At 41.3% G+C, this 22,315-nt stretch overlaps 1 protein-coding gene across 1 annotated transcript in view; it reads left to right on the top strand.

Annotated features, from left to right (window-relative positions):
- Window positions 1-7,928, top strand: part of RIOK2 (RIO kinase 2) — a 52,984-nt gene extending 45,056 nt beyond the window's left edge. Inside the window, exon 10 of the mRNA XM_073624560.1 lies at window positions 7,547-7,928. Coding sequence (XP_073480661.1) covers window positions 7,547-7,708 — 162 coding nt within the window. The 3' untranslated portion in view covers window positions 7,709-7,928. The remainder of the gene's footprint in view (window positions 1-7,546) is intronic.
- Window positions 7,929-22,315: the final 14,387 nt, after the last annotated feature.

The following is a 22,315-nucleotide window of genomic DNA, read 5'->3' as shown; positions in this document are numbered from 1 at the left end:
GAGTTTGCCTTGCTTTAGATCTTGGAGAAAGTGTTCATCAATGCAAATAAAGGGTTAATTTCCCTAACTCCTCACCACTCTGTACATAACCAAAAAGATTTTGGCTTGAGATACACTTTACTGACAAAATACATTCATGTGCAATCCTTACCTATATTGTATGCTGCAAACATTATTTAGCATTTTAAAATGTCTAAATTGCGGCAACCTCAAGCCATTAAATATTTAGGAGTTCATATCCCTACTACTATTTCTAAACTGTTGGATCTAAACTACACACCCTTACTCGCCCTCAATCGCGCTTGCCTTAAATCATACGATAAGCCTACTATCCTTGGTTTGGCCCTTTTGAATGTCAATAAAATGGACATACTGCTCAAATTGCTATATATTTTTCAAACCGTTCCGATAGTTTCCCCCTCTTGGGTTCTTTGCTCATGGTAACACGCTTATACGTTACTATAACACACTTATACGTTACTATGGAAGCACAAAAAAAACCCATCGTCGCTCCACACTTTTCTTGCCAAAATCTAGAGGTGGTGTGGCTCTACCTTACATACTTCTATACCATAAAGCATCTTGCTTTCTCAGAATCCTTGATTGGTACCATAGCTGAGACTCCAAATTATGGACGGTCCTGGAAAATTACCTTCTCGCTCCTGACATCACGTCCATACTATGGACTGACCTGAAAGAGAGACCACATACAGACGCCTTGCCCCTTCTGGTGACTTCTACTCTCCGTATATGGGACTCATATGTAGGGCAAGGTTTATTCATGTCAGGGCCTAGCCCGCTAGCACCAGCACTTCTTTTTGAGACTCTTGAATTTCCTCCTACTCTTTGTCAATCTCGGTTTCTTCTGTGGAAAAAGGAAGACCGCTGCTTTTGACAGCCTGCGGAATGGTAAATTGATTACACTGTCACAATTGTTAGGGTCCTGTCCTAACCAGGCTAGAGCTTGGATGGAATACTTCCAGCTCCAACATTATCTCGCCGCTAATATACCTGCAACTGCCCTAACTAGACCACTCACTGATTTTGAGTGCTTGTTGTCCCAGTCTGCCAGGCCGGGACACCCCCTGTCTCACATACAGTCAGATTCATAAATATTGGGACATCGACACAATTCTAATCTTTTTGGCTCTATACACCACCACAATGGATTTGAAAAGAAACAAACAAGATGTGCTTTAACTGCAGACTTTCAGCTTTAATTTGAGGGTATTTACATCCAAATCAGGTGAACGGTGTAGGAATTACAACAGTTTGCAATTGTGCCTCCCACTTTTTAAGGGACCAAAAGTAATGGGACAGATCATCCATCAAACTTTCACTTTTTAATACTTGGTTGCAAATCCTTTGCAGTCAATTACAGCCTGAAGTCTGGAGCGCATAGACATCACCAGACGCTGGGTTTCATTCCTGATGATGCTCTGAAGCACCATCCAGTGAGTTCTGAAGCATTTTGCTGAATATTGCTCAAAACACTTCAGAATTCATCCTGCTGCTTTTGTCAGCAGTCACATGATCAATAAATACAAGAGAACCAGTTCCATTGGCAGCCATACATGCCCACGCCATGACACTACCACCACCATGCTTCACTGATGAGGTGGTATGCTTTGGATCATGAGCAGTTCCTTTCCTTCTCCATATTCTTCTCTTCCCATCACTCTGGTACAAGTTGATCTTGGTCTCATCTGTCCATAGAATGTTGTTCCAGAAATGTGAAGGCTTTTTTAGATGTTATTTGGCAAACTCTAATCTGTATTCCTGTTTTTGAGGCTTACCAATGGTTTACATCTTGTGGTGAACCCTCTGTATTCACTCTGGTGAAGTCTTCTCTTGATTGTTGACTTTGACACACATACACCTACCTCCTGGAGAGTGTTCTTGATCTGGCCAACTGTTGTGAAGGGTGTTTTCTTCACCAGGGAAAGAATAATTTGGTCATCCACCACAGTTGTTTTCCGTGGTCTTCCGGGTCTTTTGGTGTTGCTGAGCTCACCGGTGCTTTCTTTCTTTTTAAGGATATTCCAAACAGTTCATTTGGCCACACCTAATGTTTTTGCTATCTCTCTGATGGGTTTTTGTTTTTTCAGCCTAATGATGGTTTGCTTCACTGATAGTGACAGCTCTTTGGATCTCATATTGAGAGTTGACAACAACAGATTCCAAATGCAAATAGCACACTTGAAATTAACTCTGGACCTTTTATCTGCCCCTTGTAAATGGGATAATGAGGAAATAACACGCACACCTGGCCATGGAACAGCTGAGCAGCCAATTGCCCCATTACTTTTGGTCCCTTAAAAAGTGGGAGGCACATATACAAACTGTTGTAATTCCTACACCGTTCACCTGATTTGGATGTAAATACCCTCAAATTAAAGCTGAAAGTCTGCAGTTAAAGCACATCTTGTTTGTTTCATTTCAAATCCATTGTGGTGGTGTATAGAGCCAAAAAGATTAGAATTGTGTCGATGTCCCAATATTTATGGACCTGACTGTATACCAAGTTTTGCTGAACACCACCCTACCACATGCCCCACCATTCATTGCTAAATGGGAACAGGAACTTTATGCCCCAGGTAAGAACTTTGACTGGACAAAATACTGACATTCACCTATAAGATTTCCATATCTTCTAGAGCACAAGAGCACAACTATAAGATCCTTGCCAGGTGGTATCATTGCCAATTTACCTTGCATAAAATAGACCTGTCTATTCCAAACTACTGCTGGAGATGTTTTAAGGCCCCAGGCACCATGAATCCTATATGGAGCATTTGCCCACTCATAACACTCATTTTGCCCTCAACACTCCACAGAAACTGCTCTTTTAAAACTCACAAATTACCTACTAACTGCAAAAACCAACGGACACTATTCTGCACTCCTACTTCTGGACCTTTCAGCTGCCTTTGACACGGTTGACCACCCCCTCCTCCTCAAAAAACTTTACTCACTTGGTCTCCATGACTGTGCTCTTCAGTGGCTCTCATCCTACCTATCCCAACGCACCTTCAGTGTCACTTACAATTCTACTTCCTCCACTCCTCTTCCCTTCTCCGTAGGGGTCCCCCAAGGTTCTGTTCTTGGACCTCTTTTATCTTCAATCTACACCTCTTCCCTGGGTCAGCTGATAGCCTCTCACGGCTTTCAATATCTTTTCTACGCTGACGACACACAAATCTATCTCTCCACCCCTCAACTCACTCCATCAGTCTCCTCACGCATCACTAACTTACTAACACACATATCTGTATGGATTTCACATCACTTCCTCAAACTCAACTTGTCCAAAACTGAGCTTATAATATTTTCTCCCCCACGTGCCGCTTCCCCTGACTTCTCTGTCAAGAGCAATGGCACAACCATCCACCCATCCCCACATGTCAGCGTGCTAGGTGTTATCCTGGACTCTGAACTCTCCTTTCGGCCCCACATCCAATCACTTTCCAAAGCTTGCCGCCTCAACCTTCGCAACATCTCTAAACTACGTCCCTTTCTAACCAATGAAACCACAAAGCTCCTGATTCACTCCCTGGTTATCTCTCGCCTTGACTACTGCAACTCCCTCCTCATTGGCTTACCTTTAAATAGACTATCCCCCCTTCAGTCCATCATGAATGCTGCTGCCAAACTCATCCACCTTACAAACAGCTCAGTGTCTTCTACCCCTCTCTGCCAATCCCTCCATTGGCTGCCACTTACCCAACGAATTAAATTCAAAATACTAACAATTAGTTAAAAATCCATCCACAACTCTGCTCCCAGCTTACATCACTAGCCTAGTCTCAAAATACCAACTTAATCGCCCTCTTCGTTCCTCCCAAGACCTCCTGCTCTCTAGCTCCCTCATCACCTCCTCCCATATCCGCCTCCAGGACTTCTCCTGAGCCTCTCCCATCCTCTGGAATTCGCTACCCCAATTTGTCAGACTGTCTCCACATTTGTCCACTTTTAGGCAATCCCTGAAAACCTTCCTCTTCAGAGAAGCCTATCCTGCATCCATCTAACAACTGCACTATTTTCTCCATTAGCTCATCCCCCACAGCTATTACCCTTTTGTATAACTTGACCCTCCCTCCTAGATTGTAAGCTCTAACGAGCAGGGCTCTCTGATACCCCCCTGTATTGAATTGTATTGTAATTGTACTGTCTGCCCTAATGTAAAGCACTTTGTAAACTGTCAGCGCTATAGAAAAATCCTGTAAAATAATAATAATAACGCCTGTCTGGGACAAAATACTTCACCTCTACTATTATTAACTCTCCCCTCATTACTATGCTATCAATGTTGCCTGGATCCTATAAACAAAATAAAGTCTTCTTCAACACTTCTTGACTTCTGCATGCACCGTGGTGAAAACCACTCTTTGTGGAATGGATCTGTAAAATGGATTCTATTTGCCATCTGGAATATTTCATCTCCTGACTATACCTTGACATGGTCAGTCTGGAATCCCTTCCGACATTCCTCTAAATTTGGATAGGGGGGTATTGCAGCCAAAGACTTACATTAACACAGATGGGCTGCATGTACACAGGCTTTTCAGCCTAAGAGAGGGGAGAGAACTGGCTGTCATGTCTGCATGGGCTTTTTCACCCCCCCCCCCCCCCCCTTCCTGTTTTTACTGACCAAGTAATATAATGTGAGAGAACGCACACAGAGCTGTGAATTCAGCAGCCTCTCTTGTGCCCCTATTGGCCAGAAGAATAAAACCAATTAAAGGCACAGTTACAACAGCCAATGGGAGAGACTGTACTGAACTTCAGGGAGAGTTGCAATGGATTCTGGGACATGCAGTTCCCACACAAAACGGCCCCATAGACTGGTATATAGGGAGAAATACAAATCCCAGCAGGCTTTGCTGACAGGAAAGTAAGATTCCATTTTGTGCCCTGAGGGTAAAGGTGAGTCGATGAGGGAGTGAGAGAGAGAGACAGATGTGATCTGAGGGGCTGCTGTTACCCATGTTGAGCCATCCAGCCACAGCTCGGCGTGCTGATCCTGCCACGGTTCCAGCAGTCGGACATCGACTGACATCCAGCCTGAGAGGGATCTCGGCTATATCTCCAGGTGTTCCTGAGGGCGTGGGCCGATCCGGTTACAAGGTGGCCAGCCGGGTTTTTCGGGGAACTGGTCGCAGGACGGGTGAGTGGGCGTTTGACTACCCAAGAACGGTAGGCAGGCAACTTTGCCTCACCTGTGCCCACATTTGTAGGAACACTTGCACCCAGCTGAACAGTCACTACATTCCACTTTCAAGTACCCCTTTGTTTATCCTGCTCAACAGGACACCAAGTGCACCAACGCCATGCTAGCTGAAGATCCTGGATATCTCCATTGTGAGGTCCCTTTCTCTTACTCCTTCAGTATCAGTAATTTAGTGATCCCAATGACTACCCTTTAAAGGGGAACTCTCACGTTAAATGTTAAAGTGATAAATTGCATTCGTTGTCTATTGCCTCACATTTAATTGCCTGGGTCTGTGATTTCAGGATTTGAGGGAAACAGGCTGACTGTTAAGTCAGATCAGTTCCCCTTTGTGCCTGAGTGCATAGGCCGCTCTAGACTTATTTGAGTTGTTTGACTGTGTTATTTTGAAGTCTGCATTTTGGGTTTGATTAACACTATTAAATACCATAGTTTGCCATTCTTGACTATTGAATTACCAGAACACTGTTTGATTGTGGAAAGTCTCCCAGTAAACAAACTTCCTGTTCACTACATCTGTGTCTGTTTTACTGTGTTTGCAAGTACACTGTTTGCTAGGTGTGCCAGAGGGGCTGAGACAGTTCTTTGGGGTTGAGAGGCAGAGTAACAGACTGAACAAACTTAAGCAGGTCCTTCGGGGATATCGCTACATTTGCCTCCTACCTTTTGATCTTCTTGTCATACTACTTGCTATCTTTGTTGAATATCCAGTTTTATTTCTCTTCATAGTGCTTTTTTTTTTTTTTTTCTCCTCCCTCCCCCCTACTTTTGTTCGTCTACCTACGTTTACTGGTTATTGCAACGTTGTTCAGACTTTTACATCTTTGGTTACGACCGCACTATTATGTAAGCACCTGGGGAGGGTTTCCTTCTTGCTCTCCTCGATGAAAGCCCTCTTCAAATGAAGGTCATTCAGTGTTTCCTCTGTTGCTGGTATAGGCATACCCAAAGCAAGTCAAATTTTCCTCCTTTCTCCCCATTGGGAGATTTACTTTTTACTCCCATTTTAGGGAGTGAGTAACATTCTGCCACAGTGACAGCGGAGGCCATGACAGAACATGAGGGGGAATTTTACAAACAGGGATTCGGACAGCAATGAAAACTTCTCTAACCCTTTTCCCCTCTACCCAAATTGGAGGGAAAAGTTTAAGCTGGAGTCCTACTTTACACATAATATTATGAAGTTTAAAAGATGGTGTAGATATACACATGCAGTTGGTGGATGTATATTCACAGATATGAAACTAAGGTATCTCCAATGCCACAATGTCTTGTATTCACGACTGCATTCTGGAATTAACGTAAAAATAAAAAAGAACCTCCTCTGATCATTAAAAAAAAAAAAAATAAATCAGTGTGTGTGGCCAGCTTTATTTTTCCACAGTATGACTAGTTGCCAGGATGCTCCTGCATCTGGCCTGAGTGATGGAAGGCATTGTAATGTGTGCTCTGTGGGGAATTCATAACTCACCATGTTCTCAGAACATTATCAGTGTAGGAGGAGGTGAGACAATGCTCTAGAGCTCCACTGTTTACTGCTCCACACAAATCTCTCCCAGTTTGCCAAGCAACAAGAGAACAAAGTGGGTAAATTCAAGACTAGCAATATGAAATGTGTAGGAGTCACAGCTAGAGCATAGAAGCCAGGAAATCTGAGCCTGTTTACAAAAATGAATTCTTTAAAATCTAGTTTGCTGGAAATGTGCACTCAGATATGACAAATTTGAATTTAATAGTCTGAAATACTCTTATTTGCATCCTGGTGTTTCTCTTGAGCAGCTGGCTGCCCTGCTAGACAGATTTCCATCACATGGAATTGTGGCATTTAGAAGCTACAGGCCAAGTGTTTCGGGTTCTGAGCACTAGTTTTGAGAAAGTAGTTTGTTCGGCACAGAAATGTGATAAGAGCCAAAGATCCTCCCCAAACAAATGTCTAGAGACTGATTTAGTTTCAGTTCCTGTGGCTTGGCTTTCACTGACTGCATGGCTAAGTTAGAGCATTCTGATTGGGCAGTGGATTGACAGCTGATCTAGGTCAGCGACTCTGAAAACGCTTATTGCCTACCTGTCCTGCTTACAGGATGGTATTGGTTCATTTCAGAGTGTTTAGTTGGGAATACTCCATGGGTTTAATTGACCAAAACTGAAGCGTGCAAAATATAGTGCAGCTCTGTATAGAAACCAATTATCTTCCAGGCCCTTTTTTTTTTTTTTTTTTTCTTTTTTTTTGTCAAAGTGTAATAGAACAAACTGTAGTTAGAAGCTGATTGGCTACCTTTTATGAAATTAATATATATTTTTTTGTATATGTTCTAGGAGCTTGTGAAGCAGAAGGTGAAGAAACAGTTAACAAAGCAGCAGAAAGCATCTATCAGAAGAAGACTACAGAAAGGAGAAGCCAATGTGTGCACTAAACAGCGCAGAGAGAATATGCTCAATATTAAAAGCAGTGTCGAATCTGCCAGCTTTTGGGGATAGCTGAAATAATGATTTTTATTATTTTATGCTTCTTAGCTGTAAAGTAAACCTCAAAATGAAATATTTGTGTAATTCTTCTTCGGTTTTCCTACCAAAAGCCAGGCAGCATTCAGGTTCACATATGTTACATGCCAAAATTCAGATATATTTAAATGGATTTACTAATTGAGAGAAGTATGTTTACCTGTCCAGTAAAGCTGTGCTAATTTCAGTCTTCGAATTGTGTGCAGGAGATTTTTTTTTCTTATTACGATCTCATATTCCCCTGCAAATAGTTGGGCATTTTGAGAGGTTTAGACCCCACTCACACCACTGTGCTATGGTAATGCATGTGATAATGTACGTTAATCTGCATTGCTGTACTGCTGTGTAAATGTCACTCCAATGCACCTGCTTTGAAATGTGCACTAACACAAATTTGTGCTGGAGGTCTGTCAAATGCACCCCAATGAACTGCCCTGGTGTGAATGAGCCCTATGTGAACATTATATTCTAGTTGTGAGTTAGGCCCTTGATGTGTGAAGAAGCAAAAAAAAAAAAAAACAATACATTTATAATTGATTAATATTTTACTATGTTTCTATGGAATTGTTTTTGCATTGTTACAATACCAACTTTAGTTTTTGTTTTTTACCCAATTTTTATCTGCTAAAAATAAGAACTTAGAAGTTCAAAAATCTTAAGAGGCTCATTTAAGAAAACTGGAGTAAAGGGAAAAAAAATGGCAATACCATTGACTTTTGTTTTGTAGCTAGGCACTACTTGTAATGACCAATAGCTTCACCTCAGTTTTTTGTAAAAGCCATTGATTGAGCTCTGGTATCTAGCATATTCCAGTAAATGACTAGTTCATCTTATATTTAATAAAGAAAGCCGACACAAAAAAGCACGTATCAACCTTTCCTCAGCGCTTATGAACCTGTTAAAATTAAAAAGGTCACAGACCCTTCAGCTGCTGCTATTAAATGAATCTAATAGTAATTAACATGCTTAAACACCCAAAGGGAAATATAAACATTAGCAGCGCTAAACTCCTTAATTCAAAAAAATGTCCAATAATTTTGAAGGTGAAAAAAAAAATGTAGCGCTAACATACTATATGCTCTGTGGTGCAGTGCAAAGAAAAAAATGTTAAAACCAAAAACCAAATGTGACTGTCAATCACAAAGTAAAAAGTCCAAAATGGAATAAAGTCAGCAAAATCCAAAGGAAAAACGTGACCATGAAGTGTCAATCTTCTATTCGTGAGAACGTCCTTATGAAACTTCAACAGTGGTAAATCCAATAGGTGAAATAGGTGAGGTACTCTTACCGAATAAGGTGGACCCAGGTGTCAGCGACATTGGGTCAAATGGGCTTAGATGATCGAATCGGTGGCTCCTTAGGATGGAAATGGAAGTCCGGGATCTCTGAAGATATCACCAGAAGGACCTCATGGAACTCGGCAAGACTGGAGGCACAATGTGTCCAAGGAAACACACCGCAGCCACTCTCCTTCTTCCGGAAGTGATTGACAGTCACATTTGGTTTTTGGTTTTAACATTTTTTTCTTTGCACTTTTTCTTTTTGCACCTTCTGTTTAAATTTGTCACATTTTGTGTAGCTGCTGTCACATTTTGTTGTATCTTTGCGCAGTATTATACTTTCCAATAATTTTGAAAACCAATGTTCTAAATAAGAATATATAGTCTATGCAGAGTATTAGGCTGTATCAAGGTACCCAACAGCATATGGGGGCATGATGATGGTAATATTATTTATCTGTGAAACGCTTTATCCCGTCACACCATGTGGAACACTTCTACCTTAGGATGTTACACTCGCCAGAAATCAGGTGAAAGTCAGCCTCAAGCTCTACAAATTAGCAGCCCTCCTCCTCTGATCGCCGGATCATGGTACAGACTACCTCTTTAGCTTCGGGCTCTGATTTGCCAATGATGGATCTGTATGGACTCCCGACTCAGACTCTCTCTTGAGCTCCAAACTCTGATTCACCAGTGTAGGATCTTTTAGATGCCAGACTCCAAATAATTGCTAATAGGTCCCAAGCTCCTCAGTGGTGGTATCAAAGGGAAGGAAAGGTGATACCGTTTTAAATCAATTTTAATGAAAACCAAACCCCCCTTACAAATTGCACTTACAATGTTAAAATTACATAAAAGCATAATACAGATGCTCGTCTGCTTTGTGTCACTCTCACCGCCACTTAGATTCCAAAAATCGCGGCAATACACGGTTGAGTTCTATAAGGATAGACAAGCAGAGCGGCGTGTAGACACGCACTAAGGCATTTCATCATCAACTTAGTCAGGGCGTAGCTACAATGCATGGCTCACTCTATTTATGAGCTGTCATTAGGTATTTTAACCCTCAGACTGCCCACAATTTTGTATCAGTGAAGAGATTGCTCTCATCACGTCCATTATGTTTATCTCATCAAAAGACAACCAGCCTTCTTATACTTACTCTACAGTAATAATGCATCTAGTTTAACCTCCAGATACACTATTAACCACTTGAGTGATCTTGCATCATAAGGTTCTAATTAATTGCAATGCATTGGATGGATAAATAGACTGAGTCAATGCATCCAGCACATTAAAACACCAAATCACCTCGAGATGTTCCTGGGTACTCCTTAACCGTGAATTCCTTAATCCACTCAGTATAATATCTCATTTTAGATGTCATATATGAATCCATCCAACACAATGAATAAATACATACGTAAATTACCAATAATTCAAACATAATTCATAACAATAAAAAAAATTAAAGATATATATAAATTATATAAAGAAAATTATTCTTTCAAATATTGGATAATAAGTCCATATCTCTACATTTAAAAATCAAACTGAACTATAGCAAAAAGCCCCATATAACGCAGTATTAACCACTTCAGCCTCGGAAGAATTTACCCCCCTTCCTGACCACTGCTTCACTTTAACTGACAATTGCGCGGTCGTGCGACGTGGCTCCCAAACAAAATTGATGTCCTTTTTTCCCCACAAATAGAGCTTTCTTTTGGTGGTATTTGATTGCCTCTGCGTTTTTTTATTTTTTTTTTTTAAATAGCAACAATTTTGAAAAAAACGCATTATTTTTTACTATAATAAATATCCCCAAAAAATATTTTAAAAAACATGTTTTTTCCTCAGTTTAGGCCGATACGTATTCTCCTACATATTTTTGGTAAAAAAAAAATCGCAATAAGCGTTTATTGATTGGTTTGTGCAAAAGTTATAGTGTTTACAAAATAGGGGATAGTTTTATGGCATTTTTATTATTATTTTTTTTTTTTTTTTTTACTAGTAATGGCGGCGATCAGCGATTTTTATCGTGACTCCGACATTACGGCGGACACATCGGACATTTTTGACACATTTTTGGGACTATTGTCATTTATACAGCAATCAGCGCTATACAAATGCACTGATTCCTGTGTAAATGACACTGGCAGTGAAAGGGTTAACCACTAGGGGGCTAGGGAGGGGTTAAATGTGTCCTAGGGAGTGTTACTAACTGTGGGGGGGGGGTGGCTACATGTGACACGTCACTGATCTCTCCTCCCGATCATAAGGAGCAGAGATCAGTGACACTGTCACTAGGCAGAATGGGGAGATGCTTGTTTACATTAGCATCTCCCCGTTCGTCCTCTCCGTGAGGCGAACGCGGGTATCCCCGTGGTGATCGAGTCCGCGTGACCCGACTCGCGGAGCTCTCGGTTGGCGCGGCGCGCACGCAATGGCGCGGTGGCAAATTCAAAGGGACATACGGGTACACCCATTTGCCCAGCCATGCCATTCTACCGACGTACATCGGCATGCGCTGGTCGGGAACCGGTTAATAATCACTGATAAAACAATTTAAATCCAACTCAATGTTCATGCCTTTCGGGCTCAAAGTATCAGTTAAAAAAATCTATTTTGTCTCACATTTTGACAGTTCCGTAACTATTTCTCCTCACCAAAGTGGTTTGGTCCTATCTATGCCCCAAGACTTCAGACCTGAAGGGTCCCTGTTATGCTTGCGCCTAAAGTGTAGTGATACACTGTTGTCGTTAAACCCTATACATATATTATAGATGTGTTCTGAAATTCCTTTACCTAATGTCCTTTTAGTTCGACTGATGTACAATAAAGCCACAAGAGCACTGAAGCCATAGACCACATATGTTGAATTACAAGAAATAAAGTCTTTGATCCCAAATTCACATCCATTAGAAGTTGAACTGAACAAGTCCTCTAATATGGGTATTTGCTTGATGGCATGCCTTGCATTTTCTACACACATAAAAATAGGGGTATGCCAGAACATCTGTGGTTGTATAGGTGGATCCAAGACTTTTTTTTTTTTTCACTATCCTGTCCCCAAATTAAGGTGCTTTTCGATAAATAAAAATGGGGTTATCTGGTAATACTCCTTTTTAAAATTTTATCCATACCTAGTACTCTCCAATATTTTCTAAAAATATCCTCCACTTCTTTATATTGCATATGAAAATTGCTGATGAACCCCCAGTCATGCTTTGCATCATTGGATCTGTCTTGGCATACACCCTGCGATGTCTGCCCTACTTCCTCAATCACTTTGTTCAAAGCCAGGGTTTTACCCCTTTTCCTCAAAGCGTTTTTTGAGAATTTGTGTTTGAACTGTAAAATCCTCATCTGCAGTGCAGTTTCTCCTGACCCGCATAAACTGTCTTTTCAGGATGTTTCTTAGCCATAAAAGGTGATAGGAATAGCTATCTACCAAATTCTATAAGTGGATTTAAAGTAAACTTTGATAGTCAAAGCATTGTTCTGTAGCATTATGATTACATCTAGATAATTAACATATTCTTTACTATAATGGAAGTCTGCCCAAATGAATATCAGATCGTCTATAAATCTTTTATAAAAAATTATTTCACTTTTCCTCTTGCCAAAGATATGTTTATCCTCCCATTCGCTCATAAAGAGGTTGGCAAGGCTCAGCGCAAATTTCGCGCCCATTGCCACACCTCTTATCAGAGTATAAAATTTGCTGTCATACCAAAAGTAGTTGTGTGAGAGGCAGAAGTCCAGGGCCATCCCTAAAAACCTCTTCTGTGCATAAGGCAGATCATCTCTTACTAAATGCCCAATTCAAGGCTAACATACCATCGTCGTGTTGAATAACCGTATACAAGATGCTACGTCAGCGGTTACCAAAAATATGTCAGGTTGTATGGGCATTTTCAATTCCTTCAACAACAATAACAAGCTACTTGTGTCTTTAAGGTAGGCTTTGGTGTTTAAAACACTAGTTTGCAAGAAATTGTCCAAGTATTGGCCTACTCTTGAAGACACTGAGCCAATACTGTTCACAATGGGCCTCGCTGGGGGGTTCAGAATCCTTGTGAATTTTTGGCATTCAGACCCACCCAATTAAAGAAATCCAACCATTTTTTAGTTGATTCAATATCATCCAGTCTGTCCTGTAGGCTCACTTCCCATCTAAGACTCCGCATTATGACCTGCTTTTCCAAAGCATTTCCTAACATGGTGAATGTTTCATTATCTGTAGAGGGGCACATAAGCTTATCTGTACTCTGTTGGTCCTGTAGACCAACGAAGAAATATGGGGAATCAAGGAGGCCCCAGCTATCCACAATATAATGCTAATTGTAGGCATGATGAAAGGGAAAATTGGAGTCCCTACTCTATTCAACCATAATAGATTTGATCCTTTGTATGATTATTATGATGAAGGAACTCCCAAATCTCCATGTCCTCTTCCTTTTTTAGGGAGAGGTGGAAGGGCACGGGGCAGAGGACGTGGGGGCAGACCTTGGAGAGGGAGACCCCCGCCCCTACCCCAATTTCCCAATCAGCAAGGGTGGTGGAGACCACCCAGCTGGGAATTGCCCTGGCCCCTAGTAGGACAAATAGGAGACACTACAGGGGCTGTAGACCAGGATACAGGGCCCAAAAAAAGAAGAGAGACCGACTAGCAGGTTAATACAATTTAGCTAACATTGAGTTAAAAGATAAAGAAATTAATATTCTGAATGCAGGATTAAATTGTGTGGAAAAAAATAATTACGTTTAATGTTTGCATCGATATCCACAAATACATTTGAAAAATGTAATATGAAAAAATATTTTTCGGGAACCGGAGTAGGTAGAGGGAACCAATCAAAATAAGTCACTGTAGGAGTAGATAGTGGTTTAAAGAATAAATCCCTATTTAACCCACCACAACCAGCTAATCATCAAGTAGATGTATTCAAACAACTTGTGTTAAAAGACCTGGAAGGAATTGAACCTAAGAACAATATTAACCCTAAATACATTCGAGAGGGGATTGAGGCATTGGAGAAAAGAGGTGATAATACGCCCTGGGGACAAGGGAGGGGGGGGTATTAAATTAGAAGTCCGCGCTTAGGAAAATATTATAGAAGGGCTGCAGCCTCCCCTTAATTAATTCCTAATAGGAGTTAATTGGAAGTATTAAAAGAAGAGATCTGGGGAATTGGCGCTGCCCTATTACCATTAGATGTTAATTAAAAATCACAGAAACATATAAATAAATGTATAAAACGAAAGGAGCTAAATGTGTATCCCTTAGGTGAATGTACCCCTACGCTTGTGCCAGAATAAATAAAATTAGTGAAAAGGTGTGATTCTTTAAAGTGAGCGTGCAATTCCTCTGTATTGCGTAAATGAATATTACAATATATGGGTTTGGTTTAAATTTGCCCCACCTCCATTGCAAAACTACACATTTACAACATATCAAATCATATCAAACTAACCAAAACTTTTGAAAAATTAATATTAAGTAGCCCCCTATAATATTGTTGGGGTCCGTGACAAACCACACTATTTGGGGGCTAACAGTATCCGTGTGAGGTTACCACATATCCCTAATATATATGGTGACTAAAGTGCACTATGCATAAAGTGAAACCAAAGTGCATTAGACCTCTATGATACAATCCCAAAATTCATATATAATAAATTCATATATAAAAAATTCATAAAAATAGAAATCCAAACCATTGACACTCAAAATAAAAAGTAACGAATATAAATACACATCTGTGAAAAAAGTCCCTGTGATGGACCCAAACAGGGTTAAAATGTCTTATTTTTAGAGACAAGGATATTGAAAACGGACCCCAACAATATTATAGGGGGCTACTTAATATTAATTTTTCAAAAGTTTTGGTTAGTTTGATATGATTTGATATGTTGTAAATGTGTAGTTTTGCAATGGAGGTGGGGCAAATTTAAACCAAACCCATATATTGTAATATTCATTTACGCAATACAGAGGAATTGCACGCTCACTTTAAAGAATCACACCTTTTCACTAATTTTATTTATTCTGGCACAAGCGTAGGGGTACATTCACCTAAGGGATACACATCTAGCTCCTTTCGTTTTATACATTTATTTATATGTTTCTGTGATTTTTAATTAACATCTAATGGTAATAGGGCAGCGCCAATTCCCCAGATCTCTTCTTTTAATAAGGGAGGGGGGGTGGTTATACTTCATAAAAACTTTTACTAATCCCAACTATCCAATATGTTAACAGACACAGAGACATACAAAGTTTTAAAAAGAGATCCAACATCTGATTTTAGAAACGATTTAAGTAATTTAGTGGATATGGCTACTATACACGGGTCATTACTAAGAAAGAAAAAATATATTTATTACCTAGTTACACCAGGATCCCGACAATATACACTTTGGCAAAAATTAACAAGGACTCTGAATCAACTAAAGAATGCTTGGATTTCTTTAATGGGGTGGGTCTGAATACCAAAAATTCACAAGGACTCTGAACCCCCCCAGCGAGGCCCATTGTGAACAGTATTGGCTCAGTGTCTTCAAGAGTAGGCCAATACTTGGACTATTTCTCGCAAACTAGTGTTTTACACACCAAAGCCTGTCTTAAAGACACAAGTAGCTTGTTATTGTTGTTGAAGGAATTGAAAATGCCCATACAACCTGACATTTTTGGTAACCGCTGACGTAGCATCGTTGTATACGGTTATTCAACACGACGATGCTATGTTAGCCTTGAATTGGGCATTTAGTAAGGGAGATGATCTGCCTTATGCACAGAAGAGGTTTTTAGGGATGGCCCTGGACTTCTGCCTCTCACGCAACTATTTTTGGTATGACAGCAAACTTTATACTATGATAAGAGGTGTGGCAATGGGCGCAAAACTTGCGCCGAGCCTTGCCAACCTCTTTATGAGCGAATGGGAGGATAAACATATATTTGGCAAGAAGAAAAGTGAAATTCTTTTTTATAAAAGATTTTTAGACAATCTGATATTCATTTGGGCAGGGACAGAACAATCGTTTAAAGATTTTTGGAAGAGTTGAACAACAATATAAAATTAGACTTCCATTATAGTAAAGAATATGTTAATTATCTTGATTTATCCATAATGCTACAGAACAATGCTTTGACTGCCAAAGATTACTTCAAATCCATAGCTATATAGGAATAGCTATCTACCAATAAATAGCAGACATCACCCTTTATGGCTAAGGCCCCTTTCACACTCGGGTGGCAGCGGCGGTAAAGCGCCGCAATTGTAAGCGGCGCTTTACCGTCGGTATTCAGCTACTAGTGGGGCAGTTTTAGGCCCCACTAGCGGTCGAGAAAGGGTTACAAACCACCGCAAAGCGCCCGGTATGGCTGCGCTGTCCCATTGATTTCAGTGGGCAGGAGCGGTGAAGGAGCAGTGTATACTCCGCTCCAAAGATGCTGCTAGTAGGACTTTTTCTCCCGTCCTGCTAGCGCACCACTCCAGTGTGAAAGCCCTCTGGGCTTTCACACTGGAGAGACAGCAGCGGCTGTTTTTATGCAATATAAAGAAGTGGAGGATATTTTGAGAAAATGTTGGAGAGTACTTGGTATGGATAAAACTTTAAAAGGAGTATTACCAGATAAATAAAAATGGGATTATCGAAAAGCTCCTTCATTTGGGGACAGGATAGTAAAAAAGTGTTGGATCCACCTACATGACCACAGATGTTCTGGCATACCCCTGGTATTTATGCGTCTAGAAAATGCAAGGCATGCCAACAAGTAAATACCCATATTAGAGGACTTACTAAGTTCAGTTTAACATCTAATGGATGTGAATTTGAGATCAAAGACTTTACTAAGCTAAGCAGGGCAATAACTTTGCAGGATGTGGAAACCTTGCAAAAAGATCTGAACAAATTAATGGGGTGGGCAACTACATGGCAAATGAGGTTCAATGTAGAAAAATGTAAAATAATGCATTTGGGTGGCAAAAATACAAATGCAATCTATACACGGGGGGGAGAACCTCTGGGGGAATCTAGGATGGAAAAGGATCTGAGGGTCCTAGTAGATGATAGGCTCAGCAATGGCATGCAATGCCAAGCTGCTGCTAACAAAGCTAACAGAATATTGGCATGCATTAAAAAGGGGATAAACTCCAGAGATAAAACGATAATTCTCCCACTCTACAAGACTCTGGTCCGGCCGCACCTGGAGTATGCTGTCCAGTTCTGGGCACCAGTCCTCAGGAAGGATGTACTGGAAATGGAGCGAGTACAAAGAAGGGCAACAAAGCTAATAAAGGGTCTGGAGGATCTTATGAGGAAAGGTTGCGAGCACTGAATGTATTCTCTCTGGAGAAGAGACACTTGAGAGGGGATATGATTTCAATATACAAATACCGTACTGGTGACCCCACAATAGAAATAAAACTTTTTCGCAGAAGAGAGTTTAACAAGACTCGTGGCCACTCATTAAAATTAGAAGAAAAGCTGTTTAACCTTAAACTACATAGAGGGTTCTTTACTGTAAGAGCGGCAAAGATGTGGAATTCCCTTCCACAGGCGGTGGTCTCAGCAAGGAGCGTCGATAGCTTCAAGAAACTATTAGAGCCCTTTCACACCGGGCCGCCCATAGCGTCGGCGGTAAAACGCTGCTATTTTTAGCAGCGTTTTACCGTCGGATTAGCGGCGCATTTCGGCCGCTAGCGGGGCGCTTTTACCCCCCGCTAGCGGCCGAGAAAGGGTTAAAACTGCCCGCAATGCGCCACAATAGCGGCGTTTTGCCGGCGGTATCCCAGCGCTGCCCCATTGATTTCAATGGAGAGCAGCGGTGGAGGAGCTGTAAACACACCGCTCCAAAGAAGCTGCTGACAGGACATTTTTCCCGTCCTGCCAGCGCAGCGCTCCGATGTGAAAGCCCTCGGGCTTTCACACTGGAGACAATGCTGCAGCTGTTTGAGGGCTGATTGCAGGCGCCTGCAAAATGCCCTCGGTGTGAAAGGGGTCTTAGATAAGCACCTGAATGACCGCAACATACAGGGATATACAATGTAATACTGACATATAATCACACACATAGGTTGGACTTGATGGACTTGTGTCCTTTTTCAACCTCACCTACTATGTAACTATGTAATATTTCTTGTAATTTCACATATGTGGTCTATGCCCTTCAATGCCCTTGTGGCTTAATATACATCAGTCGAACTAAAAGGACATTAGGTAAGCGAGTTTCAGAACACATCTATAATATATGTATAGGGTATAAAGACCACAGTGTATCACTACACTTTAGGCGCAACCATAACAGGGACCCTTCGGGTCTGAAGTTTTGGGGCATAGATAGGATCAAGCCACTTTGACAAGCAGAAAATAAAGTTAGGGAACTGTCAAAATGTGAGACAACATTTTTTTTTTTTTAACTGATACTTTGAGTCCAAAAGGCATGAACATTGAGTTGGATTTAAATTGTTTTATCAGTGATTATTAATACTGAGTTATATGGGTATTTTGCTTCAATTCAGTTTGATTTTTAATGTAGAGATATGGTCTTATTATCCAATATTTGAAATAATTTTCTTTATATATACGTGTGTGTGTGTGTGTGTATATATATAAATATATATATATATATATATATACACACACACAACAAATAAAGTGCAATCATATAAAGTCCATCCAGTACAGTATGCTGGGCTTGTGCAAATATGCAATTGGTGTGATTATCAGATGACACTCCATGCTCCCCTCCTGGGTCCCTATTCACCAGCACAAATCTTTAAATACGCCTGTTATTATATTAGGATAACTCCCATCAATGGTTAGAGCTGTTGGGTAAGGTCATTATATGGGAATGACTCCTTCCTTCCACTGGTGTGTTAAAAGCGTTTAGTATGTCCTATATCCAAATTTTAATTATCACCTTCCCAGCTTTCACGGTGATCGGATATCCATTTAAAACGTATGGCAATAAAGAGAAGAGAGTATATAGTGTAACACTGCTAGGTTTATTCATAAAATCCAAAATCATTACACTTACATCAAAACTTTAAAATCGTGCAGAAAAAACGCTGCCTTGGCGTGCAAACTACCATCGCTAGGTCTCCTCAGCTTGACGCGTCTCCTCAGCTCATAGCAATTAATGTTTTGCAATTTAGAAAATGAAGTCTCTTAACCCTTTTCTGCACTCTGCACCAGCTTATTGACCGCCATATGTAATGGAGGAGAATGAGGACACCTCCATGCTCGGGGTGTATAATAAGACCGGACTATGGGTCTATCACTGTCCTCCTATACCCACACCAGAGATGCCCTTACCTCAGTCTTAAATCTCAGCCGAGATTTGTGCTGGTGAATAGGGACCCAGGAGGGGAGCATGGAGTGTCACCTGAGAATCACACCAACTGCATATTTGCACAAGCCCAGCATACTGTACTGGATGGACTTTATATGATTGCACTTTATTTGTTTGCACTATAATTGCACTGAGCACTTCATACTATTGTTAAGTAATATTATGCCATTGATGTAGGCACTGTATTATTATTATCTGATATTATATTAGTGTTTATTGTTTACAGGAGCAGCGCTGAGTATAACATTTATCTTTCATATTTAAAAATAGCCTAGGTAGGTTCTGTGCTGTAGATCTTGTTGGTATAAAGCCAGATTGGTCTCTATGGACCAGTTTGTGGATAACCTTTGCCAATCTGTTCGCCAATACCCTAGCTAAGAACTTAATATCAGATGTGAGGAGAGAGATAGGGTGAAATAGTCAGACAGTATTGCATCTTTCCCTGGTATTAACAGTACAACAATAACTGCCTCATTCATGGTGGAGGGTAAGCTACCTGATTTAAGAGCAGCATTAAACACCTTAAGGAGGACTGCCATCAACTGAGGTGCATAACGTTTGTAGACTTCAGATGGTAGGTCATCTGCACCAGGCGCCTGCCTACAGTGCATTTGCGCTAAGGCAGTAAGGAGCTCCTCTTCAGTCAATGGAGCATTCAGCTTCCCTGCATCCGACATCGACAAACGTGGTAAGGGGTATTCATCTAGGAAACTATGCTTATACCTTGCTAATACTGGGTTGGACCCCCTTTTGCCTTCAGAACTGTCTTAATACATTGTAGCATAGATTCAACAAGGTGTTGGAAACATTGGAAACATGGATTTTGGCCCATATTGACATGATAGCATCATGCAGTTGCTGCAGATTTGTCAGCTGCACATTCATGATGCAAATCTCCCTTTCCACCACTCCCAAAGGTGCTCTATTGGACTGAGATCTGGTGACTGTGGAGGCCATTGGAGTACAGTGAACTCATTGTCATGTTCAAGAAACCAGTGGTAGGATGATTTGAGCTTTGTGACATGGTGCATTATCCTCCTGGAAGTAGCCATCAGAAGATGGGTACCCTGTAGTCATAAAGGGATGGACATGGTCAGCAACAATACTCAGGTAGGCCGTGGTGTGTAAAAGATGCTCAATTGGTACTAAGGAGCCCACAGTGTGCCAAGAAAATATCCCCACCACCATTACACCACTACCAACAGCCTGAACCGTTGATACAAGGCAGGATGAATCCATACTTTCATGTTGTTTATGCTAAATTCTGACCCTACCATATGAATGTCGCAGCTGAAATCGAGACTCATCAGACCAGGCAACATTTTTCCAATCTTCTATTGTCCAATTCTGGTGAGCCTGTGTGAATAGTAGCCTCAGTTTCCTGTTCTCAGGAGACAGGCGTGGCACCCGGTGTGGCCTTCGGCTGCTGTAGCCCAACTGCTTCAAGGTTGGATGTGTTGTGCATTCAGAGATGGTATTCTGCATACCTTAGTTGTAACGAGTGATTATTTAAGTTACTGTTGCCATTCTATCATCTCGAACCAGTCTGCCCATTCTTCTGACATCAACAAGGCATTTTCATCCACGCAACTGCCGCTCACTGGATATTTTCTCTTTTTCAGACCATTCTCTGTAAACCCTAGAGATGGTTGTGTGTGAAAATCCCTGCAGTTTTTGAAATACTCAGACCAGCCTGTCTGCCACCAACAACCATGCCATGTTCAAAGTCCCTTAAATCCCCATTCTTCACCATTCTGATACTTGGTTTGAACTTCAGCAAGTCATCTTCACCATGTCTAGATGCCTAAATCCATTGAATTTCTGTCATGTGATTGGCTGATTAGCAATTTGTGTTACCAAGCAATTGAGCAGATATACCTAATAAAGTGGCCGGTGAGTGTATATTTCCTATCTATAGATGTCCAAAATGGAGCAGAGACTCAGGCAGCAATCAAATCCCCCAAAGGGACCCAAAGACTGTTCAAAATAGGCACATGAACATACTTCCAAACATGCTAAAATAAAAAGGGTATGTGGTTTCTTCTGCTGTATTGTTGGCCCAATAAGCAAAACACACTGGAACCCAGTACATGGCTCACCTGAATTGTATAGTCACAGTGCCTGATGCATGTACAGGCCACTGCCTATTGCTGACAGAACTAGCTGCCGGGACTAACTCCTAATATACCTCTTCCACCACACCCGATGCGGACACTCCCCATCAACCATCATGCCACCAGCTCTATGTGGTCAGATGCCATATACCACATAGTCTGGATAGGACTAAAAAGTGCATTCTGACCAAATTTAACTGTGAGGTCACTGGATTTGAGGTGAGAATACACCCAAAAAGGGAGCACGAGTGGGGCGTGTATATTCAGCACCGTAGGCAACACTGAGGATTGATGGTGATTAACCATGGATTTTACAGGCACTGATGTAGTAAAAAATTGTAATTTTTATTAAAGTGGAAGTCCCGCGAAAATTTTTTTTTAAAAGTCAGCAGCTACAAATACTGCAGCTGCTGACTTTTAAAATAAGGACATTTACCTGTCCAGGGCTCCCGTGATGTCGGCTCCCGAGGCCGAACCGTCCCTCACTCCTTGGATGCTGCTGCCGCCATCTTTGGTAAAGGAATCAGGAAATGAAGCCTTGCGGCTTCACTTCCCAGTTCCCTTCTGCGCATGCGCGAGCCGTGCTGCGCAGTCTGAATGGTCCCTGCTGTGTGTGTCCCAGCAGACAGCGTGGGGGGACGGGAAGAGGCGTAGACTCCCGCGAGAGTCTATGCCCGGAAGTGGCTGCAAACACCTGTCTCCCCCCTGAAAGGTGCCAAATGTGACACTGGAGGGGGGGAGGGTTCCAAAAAGCGGAGGTTCATTTCTTGTGTGAACCTCCATTTTAATAACAGATGTACAACAATTTCTTAAAAGCATATAAAATACA

Source organism: Aquarana catesbeiana, linkage group LG01 (genome assembly GCF_042186555.1).
Source record: "Aquarana catesbeiana isolate 2022-GZ linkage group LG01, ASM4218655v1, whole genome shotgun sequence".
NCBI classification, from domain to species: Eukaryota; Metazoa; Chordata; class Amphibia; order Anura; family Ranidae; genus Aquarana; species Aquarana catesbeiana.
Note: the sequence above shows the minus strand (reverse complement) of the source record. Positions and strands in the feature narration are given on the sequence as shown.